The sequence below is a fragment of the Tinamus guttatus genome, unplaced genomic scaffold, assembly GCF_059628265.1.
Source record: "Tinamus guttatus ecotype Peru unplaced genomic scaffold, ASM5962826v1 Tinamus_guttatus_pri_ptg000168l, whole genome shotgun sequence".
NCBI lineage: Eukaryota > Metazoa > Chordata > Aves > Tinamiformes > Tinamidae > Tinamus > Tinamus guttatus.
Genome location: NW_028288702.1, coordinates 29,102 through 42,427, shown reverse-complemented (window position 1 = coordinate 42,427; position 13,326 = coordinate 29,102). Strand labels below are relative to the sequence as shown.

The following is a 13,326-nucleotide window of genomic DNA, read 5'->3' as shown; positions in this document are numbered from 1 at the left end:
CTTCAGTGAAGTACTGAAGCAGCCCACTGTGTTACCAGTTTTACTATGCTGATAAGCATCAGTGGATGTGTGATGGGTTGAGCCCTCTTCTGCATTCATAGCAGTGCTCTCTCTAAACTCATCCTGGTATCTGTGGAATTGCAAAGAGTTTAGCCTTTCTGCAAGTTCAGATTCCACCAGAAGCTGGGACCTTTCTAGTAATCAATGGGGTCTTTTTTCCAGTAAGGAGTAGATTAAAAAATAAGTATCACTCAGGAAATTTTCTCATATTTATCAAAGAAAGGTTGGGATTTGGATATGTTCTCTGTGTTGTACTGTATGATGCACACACAGCAAATCTGAGAAGTGAGTTGCATTGTTAGCTTCTTGGAAAAATGTTTAACTATTTAAATGAATTAAATGCTCTTTATTTAAAAAGCACAAAGTTTTCTGTTTCTGGTGATTCTTACAGGGGAATGGGATTTCTGTGAGGAGAAAGCGTTTTGAGTTCCTTTAGCCCTTCATGTTAAGATGTGGGCATTTTAATTTAAGGGTGTTTTTTTGTTTTGTTTTTTTTTGTTTTTAATTTAGAGTTTATTTAAGTACTAGTTGAGAGGGAAGAAAAAAATTTTGACGAGACTTTTTCAGCATCTTACCAGCTCTTTGGTTAACCTTCCCATCTAGTAAAAGCAACATGGATAAGTGAGAATTTGAATGTATGCACTGTATTACTCTGAGAAGCAATAAAGAAGTAAAGCTGTAAGGAAGGGCATGAACCATGAGGATTTCTACGTTTGAATGATTAAAATGCTTCTCTGAACTTTAAATAAATAAATAAATCACCCTTGGTGCGAGGAACTGTTTGTGTACTCTTATTTATAAGTAATGTATTTTATCTTGGTCCACAAGGACAGAAACTGTCCTTGAGACAACAAAATCCCTCCTGAATCACTAGGTATTGCTGAACTGGAAGAAAAATTCACTTCCATCTTTTAAGTGTCTGCAGAACAAACCACTCTGCCAGATAGCTTGAAAATAGTAGTTTTTGCTAGAAATCACCCTTAGGAAATTGATTAGGATATTGATTTATTGTTAGCATGCCTGTTTTCTTTACAATGTTCCATTTATTTGGGATTTATTTTAACATTTGAAATACATTATGTCTTTACAATAAATTAAGATGCTTTTTTGTTTGTTTGTTTTGGATCTACAGTCCATACAGTGACACTGTTTCTTAATATCTTTGGATGTTTGGCCTGGTTTTATGTTGATCCAACACGAGGGGTTGATTTTGGATTGAGTATCCTCTGGTTCTTGCTTTTTACTCCTTGCTCTTTTGTCTGCTGGTACAGACCACTTTATGGAGCTTTCAGGTAACAACTTCAGCTTGGCTTAAGATGCTAATAAATAAATAAATACACATATATCAACTTGCTGAAATGTGTTAACCTAATAGAATTTGCTGAATTATCTTTATGATAATCCTTCAATATGATTGAGTGACTGCCTGTCGTTAGAAACAGGTAATATATTTGTCATTAGGTCAACTGATATATCTGAAATAGATGGCAACATTTAGGAATGTCATGGAATATTTAAATATTCATAGCTTCTGCAATTGCAAATAATATTTGCAGGAAATATTTAACTTTGTATTGGGCTAATGAGGTTTTTAATTGAAATTCTCATTGAATCTCTACCCCATCACACCAAGAATCTGAGCAGGTTAGTAGGTAAGGGTTTATTATTACCTGTTTGGTTTGCTGAAGGAACTTGCTAAAACTCTACACTTTTTACATTACAAATTTACATTTTAAGTAACCTACAGCATGTGTTATTGTAATAGATTGAGATTCTTGAGAACAAGTAGAGCAGGTGTAGGCATAGCTACCAAACTCCAGTATTTTCTGCAGCTTTTAGCACTCTGCATTTCTCAAATTTCACAAGCCTGAGGTGCGGTATCTTTATGGTCCAGAATACTGTGGTTTGCATGCTAAATAGAGCATTTTGGTGAAAAGTAGCATACAGACCTTCTAAAATCTTGTGCTCTTGCAGTATTTCTTATGGATTTATTTTATTATTGAAATGCATTCAGGAGAATTAGGATATTGGAAAACTCAGTTGAAGTACACTATTTTTTGTTGAGAGATTGATAGTCATTAAATGCAGTTGAGCATAACTTTTAGGCTAAAGTAGATTTTTTTGCCAACCACAACCTGCTGCAACCACACATCTTGGAATGTGTGTTCTTGTATTCTTATGGTTAAAATATGAGGACATTCTTTTACTAGACTAACTTTTGTTCATGATTTGTATCACAATGTGGGTTTAAATTGAGACCAATAGAAAATATAGAAAATGACCAGCATTTTGACATGTTAGCTTTTATTAATTGATTTTAAACCTTACATATCCTCCTTTAAGAGTGTTGTTTTCTATATAATTATTATTTCAAAATTAACTGATTTTTTGAAGGTGTTCACAGTATTACATTATCGTTCAGGTTTTTAGATCTAGCAGATGTTGGTGTTTCTTAGTTAAAATTGATTGTTTGGAAGAAGAAAACTGCTGCTTTCATTTTCAACTTTCAGTTTCTCAGCTGAAAATGAAATAGTTATTGAACTGAACATGTTGAATAAACAGAAATTAAGAAACCCTCTTCTGCAAAAAATGCTGGATTTAGCAAAATCTGGATCCAGGTTCTTAATCTGTGACCTAACTAATTCAATGATTTTTACCTTCTTTACAACTTTGGCAGGAGCATGCCACGTTATTATTAGTTTTGATAATAATAATTTGAAGTCTTTATTACAACTTTTGCTTGTGCATTTATTTTAGATACTCTGTCTTGAATGTTTCTAGTCTCTGTCAAATTGGCATTTTAGTAATTTGAACAGCCAGTGTATTTTGTATATTTTGTATGTTTTGTTAAACTGCTTCAGTATTCTGATCTGCATTATTTTCTAATAATTCCATATTAGATTTTATTTCCTTTCACTAGTAAAAGAATTTTCACTCACACTGACAGTGTTGTAAACATCAACCTGAAAGCAGACTCTTATTCTTCAAGCTCTGTAGCAAAACTTTCCCGGTTAGTTGTGCGTAGGAAAGCTGCTTTGGGAACATAACGTTATGATGACACACACTAACAGTGTTTTGTGGCTTTCCTGGCCTCTGCTAGAGACACAGGAGGCTAAAGTAGTGTAGTGTGGAATAAGCAGCTTTTTACAAAAAAAAAAAAAAAAAAAAAAACAAGAATATTTTACACTGATACTATAGTATTTGTCAAAAGGCATCAATTTCCTGTTGGCTTTATTTTTTTTTTCTGCAGGAGCGACAGTTCATTCAGATTCTTTGTGTTCTTCTTTGTATATATCTGCCAGTTTGCTGTACATGTACTTCAAGCTGCAGGATTCCAACGGTGGGGAAACTGGTGGGTATTTGGCTCTCTGTAGCATTGTACTATCTATGTACAACTAACAAACAAGCCCAAACCTTATATTTGAGGTATTGGATAGTTTTTATTTTTCTTGTTTTGTTTTTTGTTTGTTTTTTCCCCTCAGGAAAATCTTATTTCACTGGAGTTGTTACATTTATCTCTCAAAAAAGCATTCTTAGATTTTAATATTAATATACTAACCAATGAAAATTCTAGCTAAAATTTGAAGAATGAGTAAACACTGTATTCAGCTGAATATAGTGGCTATATCTTTCCTTTAAGTTAATATTATTTGAAAGCTAATTACTGTCTGAATCACCTCCCTATTCTGTAACAGTTGACTTTTCTTTTTGATGCTTATAAGTTAAAAATTGCTTTCCATAAAGCAACCCATAATTAGCTACTTTTACTTGAATTACAGTTTCTCTTTGAAATTTCAAGGTCTAATATTTAGATTTTACAGGGAATAGTTAGTAGTTTGCATTCATAGTCACAGCTCCTGCAAAAAAAGGCAATGAATTTGAATTAACTTAAAGCACAAAACCAACTGACAGTACAGAGAGCTGGGCCTGGCATTCCTGTACCAATGACGTGGTGTATGAAGGGGCTTTTGCAGTTGGCCTCCAGGTGTAGGCCAGTTAGGCAAAATAGTCCCCGTTTGGAACTGGAGTGCAAGGAAAAATCTTGTATCATTATTGTTGCTGTCAAACCTAGTGTTTTGATTTTCAATGGGTACCTCTTGATTGACATGGACAAAATAGTAATATAGTTTTAGAGGGGCAGCTCTTCAGGTATGTGATGTGTTTGGTATTATAGTTTTATGTTGATGTTAAGATTTTTAGGAATGGGAAAATGTTTGAAGTTGCTACCCTAGTATCTTCTCCTTCTCTCCATGTCTCATTTCTTCACCACTCTGCTCAAGGATAATCAACTTTCTCAAGCTTTTGCGGACAGTTCCATTGCATACATTGGGAAAATAGAGTCAAAGTGCAAAAACCTTTTTATATAATTGATTTATGTATTTATTCAATAATTCATCTATAATTTCCATTACCTTTTCTTCCAAAATACTCCCAGTTGATCAGAACCAGGAGGTTCTAAAGCTTCTCTAGAGGTAGATACCTGTGGCTGAACAGTTCACGTGCTTTGACGATAAAGCTTGTCCTCTTTTGTTTTTTTTTTTTTTTTTCATTCAGTGGTTGGATTTCATCTCTTACTGGTCTTAATAAGAGTATCCCTGTTGGCATTATGATGATAATCATAGCTGCACTTTTCACAGCATCTGCTGTTATTGCATTAGTTATGTTTAAAAAGGTAAGTTACTTTTTATTTTTTTACTTTTTACTTTTTTTTTACTTTTTATTTTTCCACGCTTCTGTTGCCTGTGTTTCAATTGGACTCACTCTACTTTCCTGCTTGAGAGAGGTTCCCTCTCGCAAACTACTGGGGATTAAAAGATATTCTCGGGAGTCTTTAATTAACAACTGTGCTTTTGCAGTACTGTCTGCATCTACTGTTGGTGACTTAGGAAACACTGTGCTACAGTGCACTTTCTGCAAATTGAAATGTGGAGGAATAGCATGGAGCAAGAGGAGTTGGGAGGGAAGCCCATGCTGAAAGTGGCAGAGTGCATAAACTGCTAACCGATTTTCACATCTGTAGCAGTTCCTCAGGCCACGTGAAGCACGGCCTAATTCAAATGATTGCCAAGTTTCAGCTCTTTGCAAAGCCTTCTTATAACAAAAACGGAGATGCCTGGCACCTGGGAAATGCATGGTTATTTCTCTGCCTGCAATAGTTAACATTTTGTTGCCAGGTAATGATTGCATAGCATAAAACTTCAGAGGATTTTTTTTCCCCTTGCTTTCTTTTATTCTGAATTTCCAGCCAGAAGGCCTAAGTTAACACTAACATGCTAATAAAGTTTTGATGTTCTTTTGATTAAATGTAACTGGAAATTCCTGTGATCATGTGCTGACACTTCTAGTAATTCTGCCTAATTCCCAAGTTAAAGTTAGCATTAAATTTTAAGCATATCCTTGAGCTCTTCCATCACCTTATTTGCTTTCTGTGTAAATACTCAGGTGCAGAAGAAAGAAACAAACAAAAATACATGGTGGAACATTTTTTCTCACACTCTTTCTAGCACCTGCATCTGGATTTTTTTTGAAAACCTGTGTTTTTTATCCTTCATAATATTCATTTTATCCTTTTTAATATTCAGTCATAGCTTAGCGCAGTAGATTCTTGTAGACATGTAAATCTTAGAGACATTAAAATGTGTCAAGAATTGGCATAGGAAAAAAAAAATAACCAGAATATTATTGAGACAGTGGATTCAGAAAGTGCTTTTTTGGTTTTGTTCCCCAACATTTTTTTAACATGCAGTTACTCAGTCTTCAATGTGTAGGCCAAGTTGTATAGCAGTTGAGACAGAAAAAGCTTTTGCAAGCAGCTGCAGCCCTGTGCTACACTAAGGATGCTGCCTCCTGTGCATTGAACAATGGTGTTTCAGGCAGCACCCTGTTTTTAGAAGGAGCTGTGGGACCGCACAGAGCTTGCCTGGGAGCGCAGGGAGCAAACACGGCAGTGGAGCAGTGCTGGCAGCGCGGGAGCCAAGGCTGCCGGGCAGTGACGGGGAAGGCGCTTGCTCCTTTCCTGATTCTGCCAAGCACAGGAGCAAAGCAGGTTCCCCCTGCACGGTCCCCTTTGCTCAGGGCCTTTGCGGCTGCCCTGCCAGGCAGCAGGAGGCCTCATGTGCTGTTCTCCTGGTTCTCCCGCCCGCCAGGTGCATGGGCTGTACCGCACAACCGGCGCTAGTTTTGAGAAGGCGCAGCAGGAGTTCGCAACAGGAGTGATGTCCAACAAGACCGTGCAAACGGCTGCAGCAAATGCCGCCTCCACAGCAGCAACCAGTGCGGCGCAGAACGCATTCAATGGTAACCAAATGTAGAGAAATATAGACAGTCCTGATGGGTCTCTCTGTACTTTATTTTCCAGTCACTTTTACTCTATTCCCTAAAAGCCTCTGTCAAAATACATACAGCATGTTTGTCTATTCTTCAGCTGTGCATGGGTAAAATGGGAAATGTTGGTTTTATTCTGTTACAAATGCGTTTATTTTAGAAAAGATAACCATTCTTTGCCCCCCTTCCCCCTTAAAATGTCGCATTCAGGAAAATAGAACACTCTATATTTTGTGAAGGTTGAATAATTTCAACAATTGACCTGAGAATGACATTTGGTACGTTATGATCAAATAAATTTATTAGAGATTTGGAAGTTTTATAGTAGTTCACTGCACTGTTTTTTTTCCCTTAACTTCAGGAAAGCACTTTGGATCAATTATTTTTGTTTATAAGAACTTGTTTCCCTATTTCTCCTATGAGAAATAGGGTAGACAAAGAACTGTAGAAAGTTAGGCTTGGCTGCTGCTTTTGCAATTTCAGCAGCTGCTGTAGGACAGCGACAAGTAGAGACTATAAATTCTCCTGTTTTGTTTAGGATAAGTCTTTTGCTATAACCCTATAAGTTTGCATGAATACCGTTATTTGATCATGTTTAAATAGTGTTCTGGTCTAGAATTTACCTGCTCCACTTTTTATAGGGTTTGTTTATATCTCTTTTCATGATGTATTCTGTTCCTGTGAGGAGTAACTCTGGTGCGTAACCATTCTCTGGCGTAGAAAGCACAGGGCGAATACAGCTTAGGGACATGACCTGACGGTTCTGATCAGAGAGGCACATAGTTATATACTTGCTATCGTTAATTTTGTTTTTCATGTCTTGGGGTAATCATTCTGCTGAGAATGAAACCTATATTGACCTTTAGCACACTAGTTTCTTGCCCCCCCCCCCCAACTTTCACATGCAGTGGTAGTTTTGTTGTGCTTGGGATTTCTGTTTTTCTTTTTGTTTTTGGTTTTTTTTTAAGTAAGTGTAGATTTGTGTTTAACAGTGGTACTGAATCTCTAGCCTTGTCAGGCACACTGTTTACTGCTTGTCCAAATATCCGAATATACGGTATTTAATTTTCTAACAGGAATATTGTCTCAAATCAAGCTTTTTAAACAATGGCATTTAACAGACACTTGAATTCATTTTAACGTAACTCAGCCTTTGTGATTTGATTTAAGCTGTGAGGGGAAAAAAAAGGCATTTTAGCTATTTTGATTTGGTAAAGTGAGAAAAATCTTCTTATTTTACAAGATTAAATTTTAACTTATTAGACTGAATGCCTAAAGGGTTAGACAGTCTGTAATAGCAATGGTATGTCTCATCATAATATTTAAAAATGTATTCAAGTCTAAATCTAAAGCGATGGTTCTCTCTAGTGACTCCCATCTGACTAATGACTATTATTTTGCACACTATCTTAGGCTGTTTTTTTAAGCTCCATTTTAGCAAATGAAGAGCTGCATGGCCCAAGCTGTTAAGCATGTGCTGCAGCTGAAGCAATGCAGACCGTAACGCGGATCACGTTTAGCAAGATTTGGCTGTAAAATTCAGCAATACCTCCATGTTCTGAATGTGGGTCTGCTCCCTTTCACTACAGTGTATTGACAGTAACCTAAGAGCATTACCAAACATAAAACCTGTAGCTTAACCCCTGGATCAGTATAATAGTGGGAGCATAAAGACTCTGTCAATATCTTTTTATTTACCAACATCTTTAAATCCTACTTGCATTAGACTAAGTACAGCCAGCTCACCTGTGCTGCGGTTGATATTCATGAGTGTATGTATCTCTCAATATGCTTCATGTCAGGCAGTTAAATTAATTCAAATATTCCATTTAATAAGGAGGCTAAAATTTTATGCCAATGGCATAAAATTCTCTTTTTACTCCCCCCCCTTCTCTTTTCCCTCTTGAATATGAAGACATATACAGACATCATCCTTGCAATTAAATTGAAGTTGAAGAGTGCATAGTAATATACATTACCAGAGCATCATATAAAAGAAAAACATTAGCAAATAAGACCTGAAATTGACAGGTAGATTTTTTTTTCCCCAAATGTTTAGTGTTGAGAAAACATATTTCTCAACACTAAAACATTTGGGAAAAAATAATTTAATTAATAATTAATTAAATTAATTAAAACAATGAATTATTAAATAATTTAATTGCTGGGGAGAAATAACCCCAGACACCAGTACAGGCTGGGCACAGACCTTCTGGAGAGCAGCTCTGCAGAGAGGGACCTGGGTGTCATAGTGGACGATAAGGTGACCATGTGGCAGCCGTGTGCCCTCGTGGCCAAGAAGGCCAATGGGATCCTGGGGTGCATTAAGAAGAGCATCTCCAGCAGGTCGAGGGAGGTGATCCTGCCCCTCTACTCAGCCCTGGTGAGGCCACATCTGGAGTATTGTGTCCAGTTCTGGGCTCCACAGTACAAGAGGGATGTGGAGCTGCTGGAGAGAGTCCAGCGCAGGGCTACGAGGATGATCAGGGGCCTGGAACATCTGCCCTATGAGGAGAGGCTGAGGGAGCTGGGCCTGTTCAGCCTGGAGAAGAGAAGGCTGGGAGGGGACCTGATCAGTGTCTACAAGTACCTCAAGGGAGGCAGTGAGGAGGATGGTGTTGGCCTCTTTTCAGTGGTGCCCACCGACAGAACTAGAGGTAATGGCCACAAACTGAAGCACCAAAAGTTCCACAGGAACTTAAGGAAAAATTTCTCAACAGTGAGGGTGACAGAGCGCTGGAACAGGCTGCCCAGAGAGGTTGTGGAGTCTCCTCTGGAGATCTTCCAAACCCGCTTGGATGCAGTCCTGTGCCACGTGCTCTTGGTGACCCTGCGTGTGCAGGGAGGTTGGACTAGATGACCTCTAGAGGTCCCTTCTAACCTTAAGCATTCTGTGATTCTATGATATTTAATGTTCAATGTATAGGGAGTATTGATTTGTAATATCAGGAGGTGGGTGTACAGATTTCGACCTCATAAGTGAAATTGAAATTTAACTACATAATTTGTCTAATTCAAAAATCTCTGATGCTTTTACAGCTCAGGAGGGAAGAGTTTGAGTTTGGCTCAGAAGGCTGAGGTTTGTTAAAATATTTTGTACTTAGCTGAAACTAGATTTTACAATCTCTTATTGATTAGACTACGGCACCCAGTTATCATTTTGTAGTAGTGTGGCAAATTGGGTACAGCATATGAAGTTTAAACACTGGAATGGCACTAGTCATTGAGCTGTAATTTAGGAGTTGGCTTTATTTATCTGAGAGATGTTTGTATATTTTGTAAATTATTAACAACACTGTGCCAGCCTGGTGACTGTCCTGGTTCTGTACAAATGCACTTATTCTGTCCCTCTATTGCATGTCTGAGTAGTTCAGAAGTTTTGTATATTTATTGTATTAACACAGTGTCATAGAATAAACAAAAAAGACACTTTTTCTGGATGTTTGCTCTGTATAGTTTTGAACAATATAGGGACTTTTTTTTAAAGGTCAGGATTATGTGTAGGAGGGCTGATCTGTGTAAAATTATCACTTGTTTTTTTAATAATCCTGTATATAAATTCTGTAATGCTGCTGAAATGAGAAAATAAAATGTCCATTACTGAAATCATCCACATGGGCAGTGGCAATTGGTCTACCCTGATATTAGCAAAATGGCCCAAGGGCCCCGCCACCGCTTACCTGCGCTGTACAGGGGGAGGGCTGCACTCATCGCAGGCTCTGTCACTGCTGGTACAAGTACAAAAAGTGATGCCTCAGACATTATTCAAAGTAAAATGAAATTGCTGAAAACAGCACTGGTTTGGTACTGTTTATTTTCCTCATTTCTGTGTATTGAATTGACATGTCTGTATCACTGCTGAGTCCTGCAGTTTCTGTTTAGGTACTATCAATGCCTGTTGATTGTTTTTCCATATAATATCAACTGTAACACCTGCTATTTAGTCCCGAGTTCATGACCAGGTTTTCTTTGAAGGATGCAGTGGGTGAGTTAACAGTTTCATAGCCCTCCCACTCTTGCTGCTGGTTAGAGTTACGGCACAGTTTGTGTGCTGCTCCGTGGAGGTCAGGGAGTCGCTTACCTTGAGAAGCTGCAAACACCAAGCTGAGAAAGCAAACAAGACACACAGGAAAAGTACGAAGCAGTTTAAAATATTCAGTGGTACTGCTAGAAAGATACTTTGGCCAAGCAAAAGACACATGTCTATTACCAATTCATAACCATGCTCTACAGTGGATCAGTTTGTTTTAGGTATAGAAATAGCTTGTAATTTTTTCCACAAACCAATTTTGTGTCTGCAAATAGCTTTTATTCTGATTTATAGAAAAAAAAAGCACAAGCAATTTTTGTTTTAAAAATTGTATATCCTTCTTTTCATCAGAAAGGAGCTTCAGTGCTTCATTTAAAAATGAAAAGCATTTAGGTCAAAATACATTAATTAAAGGAGAAAGTCTTTTCTAAAACCACTGCATTGTGGAATGCATACAATTTCAGATACCACAGTTTGATCAGTAAGTGGCAATAATTATTAAACTCAGTGGCAAAGTTAAAAGACTAGCAGAAATCACAGGGTTCCCAAATGCTGTAATGTAGACGCCTCGCTCAGGCTCAGCATACCCAAGATGTATGAATTAAGGGAGTCACACTTTGGTTAAAGCTTGAACACTCACATTTTAATTGAAATTTTTTTATTAAAAAATCATTAGGGTAAACCATTCATGCTAACAATTGTACATAGTTGTGACTCAAGAACACAATAGCAGTACCACAAATAAACCATGGTTCCAGAACAGGCAGATGGCCCTGGCCTTGCCCCTCACGCCGCCCTCCGGCCACCCCGCAGCGGCAGCGCCCGCTGCTTCCGAGGAAAACATAAGAAACGCTCCCTTTACCATGAGGAAGGCGCGTGGTTGGATATGGGCTAACAATGCAAAACTGAAATGGGTTATCCGAAAAATCTCCGAATCCTGAGAATGTTACTTTTGCTGAGTAAAACAAATAGAAAGATGATAGAGACTAACCAGAAGTAGCTCAGTTGTTGCCATGTTTTTTTGCCCTGTCATGTTACTGTAAAGCACGCTCAGAAACACTTTTGAGCCTTTTCAGCTTTTGCCATGGGAATTGCTGAAGAAGGCTACAGCTTCACCTCCGAATGTCTGCATTCCACGGCTAGGAGCATTCCAGTTAGGCCAAAGGAGATTGGTAGTTAATGCTTTAAGCTACTCTCATTAGTGTTGCCTAAATCTTCTAAAGCAGTGGGTCTGTTGCAGTATTCTGTGCTTAATTTGTCCACATGATCAGACCTTCAGCCACACCTTCCCTGGGAAGTCCCTTTTCAAATATCTTGTTTAAAACCAAAAAAAAAAAAAATCTTGTTATTGCACCTCACACATATTTGTGTGTATATATATATTTATATATATATAAACATATGCTACAGTTCTTAAAAAAAAAAAGTCTATGGCACTTTACAGAATGCAAGTTTACAGAGGAGATCAAACCACAGATGTTTGAAGACTTCTTCAATACCACAATTATTAAAAAAAAAATCAAAGTTAAAACTGAGCTAATTGACACACAGGTTTTCAAGAATCCACAGCAAATATTTCTAGCTCCTATACAGTGCATGTACGTTAAGAAGATGTTAGTTACACTCCACAGTCCCATCATGACATTAATTAAGCTGATTTCCTTTTATTTTTGCAAAACCTCTTTGAAAATTACTGCTGAAGTGAATTTCGGGAATAACTTTGAACAGATGTCAGATTAAATGAGTGCACCATACACCTGAAAAACCTCAGAAAAAAACCTGCACGGTATATATGTAATATATATACACAGGATCTTCTCACTTGCTAGAAGAAAAGAAATCTGAGAAGAGAAATTCCGACTTGTTTCTGCCTTTCTTCCCAGCCCCTCTTCCAGGTGGGCTTGTGCTGAGCAGGGCTGTTCCTGCAGGTGGGTTTGTTACACTCTTGCCGAGCAAGTTGGCCGTAACAACAGCAACAAGTGGAAAAGCTGGTTCTTGGTTACGAATGCAAACAAAAGCAAAATATTCCACTGAAAGTACTTCCCTTTGTACTTAACAACATTAAAAATTGTAAGGTTTCTAGAGCTCATAGCAGAGGTCATCTAGTAGCGTGTATCTATATCTATATCTATCTATATATATATATGTATAAAAGTTGTTCCTAGTTTCCTTTAAGCCACAGTAGTGTGTGCCCTCTCTATCATCTTGTTCATACTAACCATGTGGGGAAGGCAAAGCAGCATTTGTCACATTGATGTTGTGTCAGGCTTCCCTGGCAGTGGCAACATTGCACTGCTGGGTCACTGCCCGCCTAAGGAAGGCAACAGCAGCAGCTCCACACACAGTTTCAGGGCACTCCTGCCACTTGCCCTGGGAGCTCTGGAGCAGCGGTGCCAGGTGGGCAAACCCTGTGAAACCACATGCGCATACGGGGCTGTGCAGGGTCCCTGAGCCTGTGGGCGAAGCACAGCCATGCACAGGAGGTGCTGGCTGCTGCCTGGGTTTTTCCCTCAGACACCACTTTGTGCTAATGCTGGCTCTGTGTGCAGCTATTCGCACAACTGGCTCCAGAGGACAACTTCGGGCATTTTTTTTTTTAATAAATATTTGAAAGATAAAAGTGAATGTCTCATTTTAAAATCTAGAATAGGGTGCAAGCGGGCAAGAGAAACAGGTTAATACAAGTAGAGATTAAAGCTCTCCCTTTTTAGTATCCCCGGATGTTGGCCTTCATTTGCAGCATCCCTCTGGCGGCAGCAGGAGAGCGCGGGGCCCATGCAGGCTGGGAGCAGTGATGGCCGAGGGAACCATCTACCTGTGCAGCAACAACTATTTTAATACCTATAAGTAAGTAGCTTGGGGCCACATTAACAGACTTACCAGGCATCAAAGCAGAAATAATGTTCCATATT

At 38.4% G+C, this 13,326-nt stretch overlaps 1 protein-coding gene across 1 annotated transcript in view; it reads left to right on the top strand.

The window, feature by feature from the left end:
- The window catches only part of LOC104569993 (secretory carrier-associated membrane protein 1), a 43,883-nt gene extending 36,992 nt beyond the window's left edge, over positions 1-6,891 (top strand). Inside the window, exons 6-9 of the mRNA XM_088522832.1 lie at positions 1,193-1,352; positions 3,311-3,412; positions 4,615-4,732; positions 6,207-6,891. Of these exons, the coding sequence (XP_088378958.1) occupies positions 1,193-1,352; positions 3,311-3,412; positions 4,615-4,732; positions 6,207-6,371 (545 nt within the window). The 3' untranslated portion in view covers positions 6,372-6,891. The remainder of the gene's footprint in view (positions 1-1,192; positions 1,353-3,310; positions 3,413-4,614; positions 4,733-6,206) is intronic.
- The last annotated feature ends 6,435 nt before the right edge of the window (positions 6,892-13,326 follow it).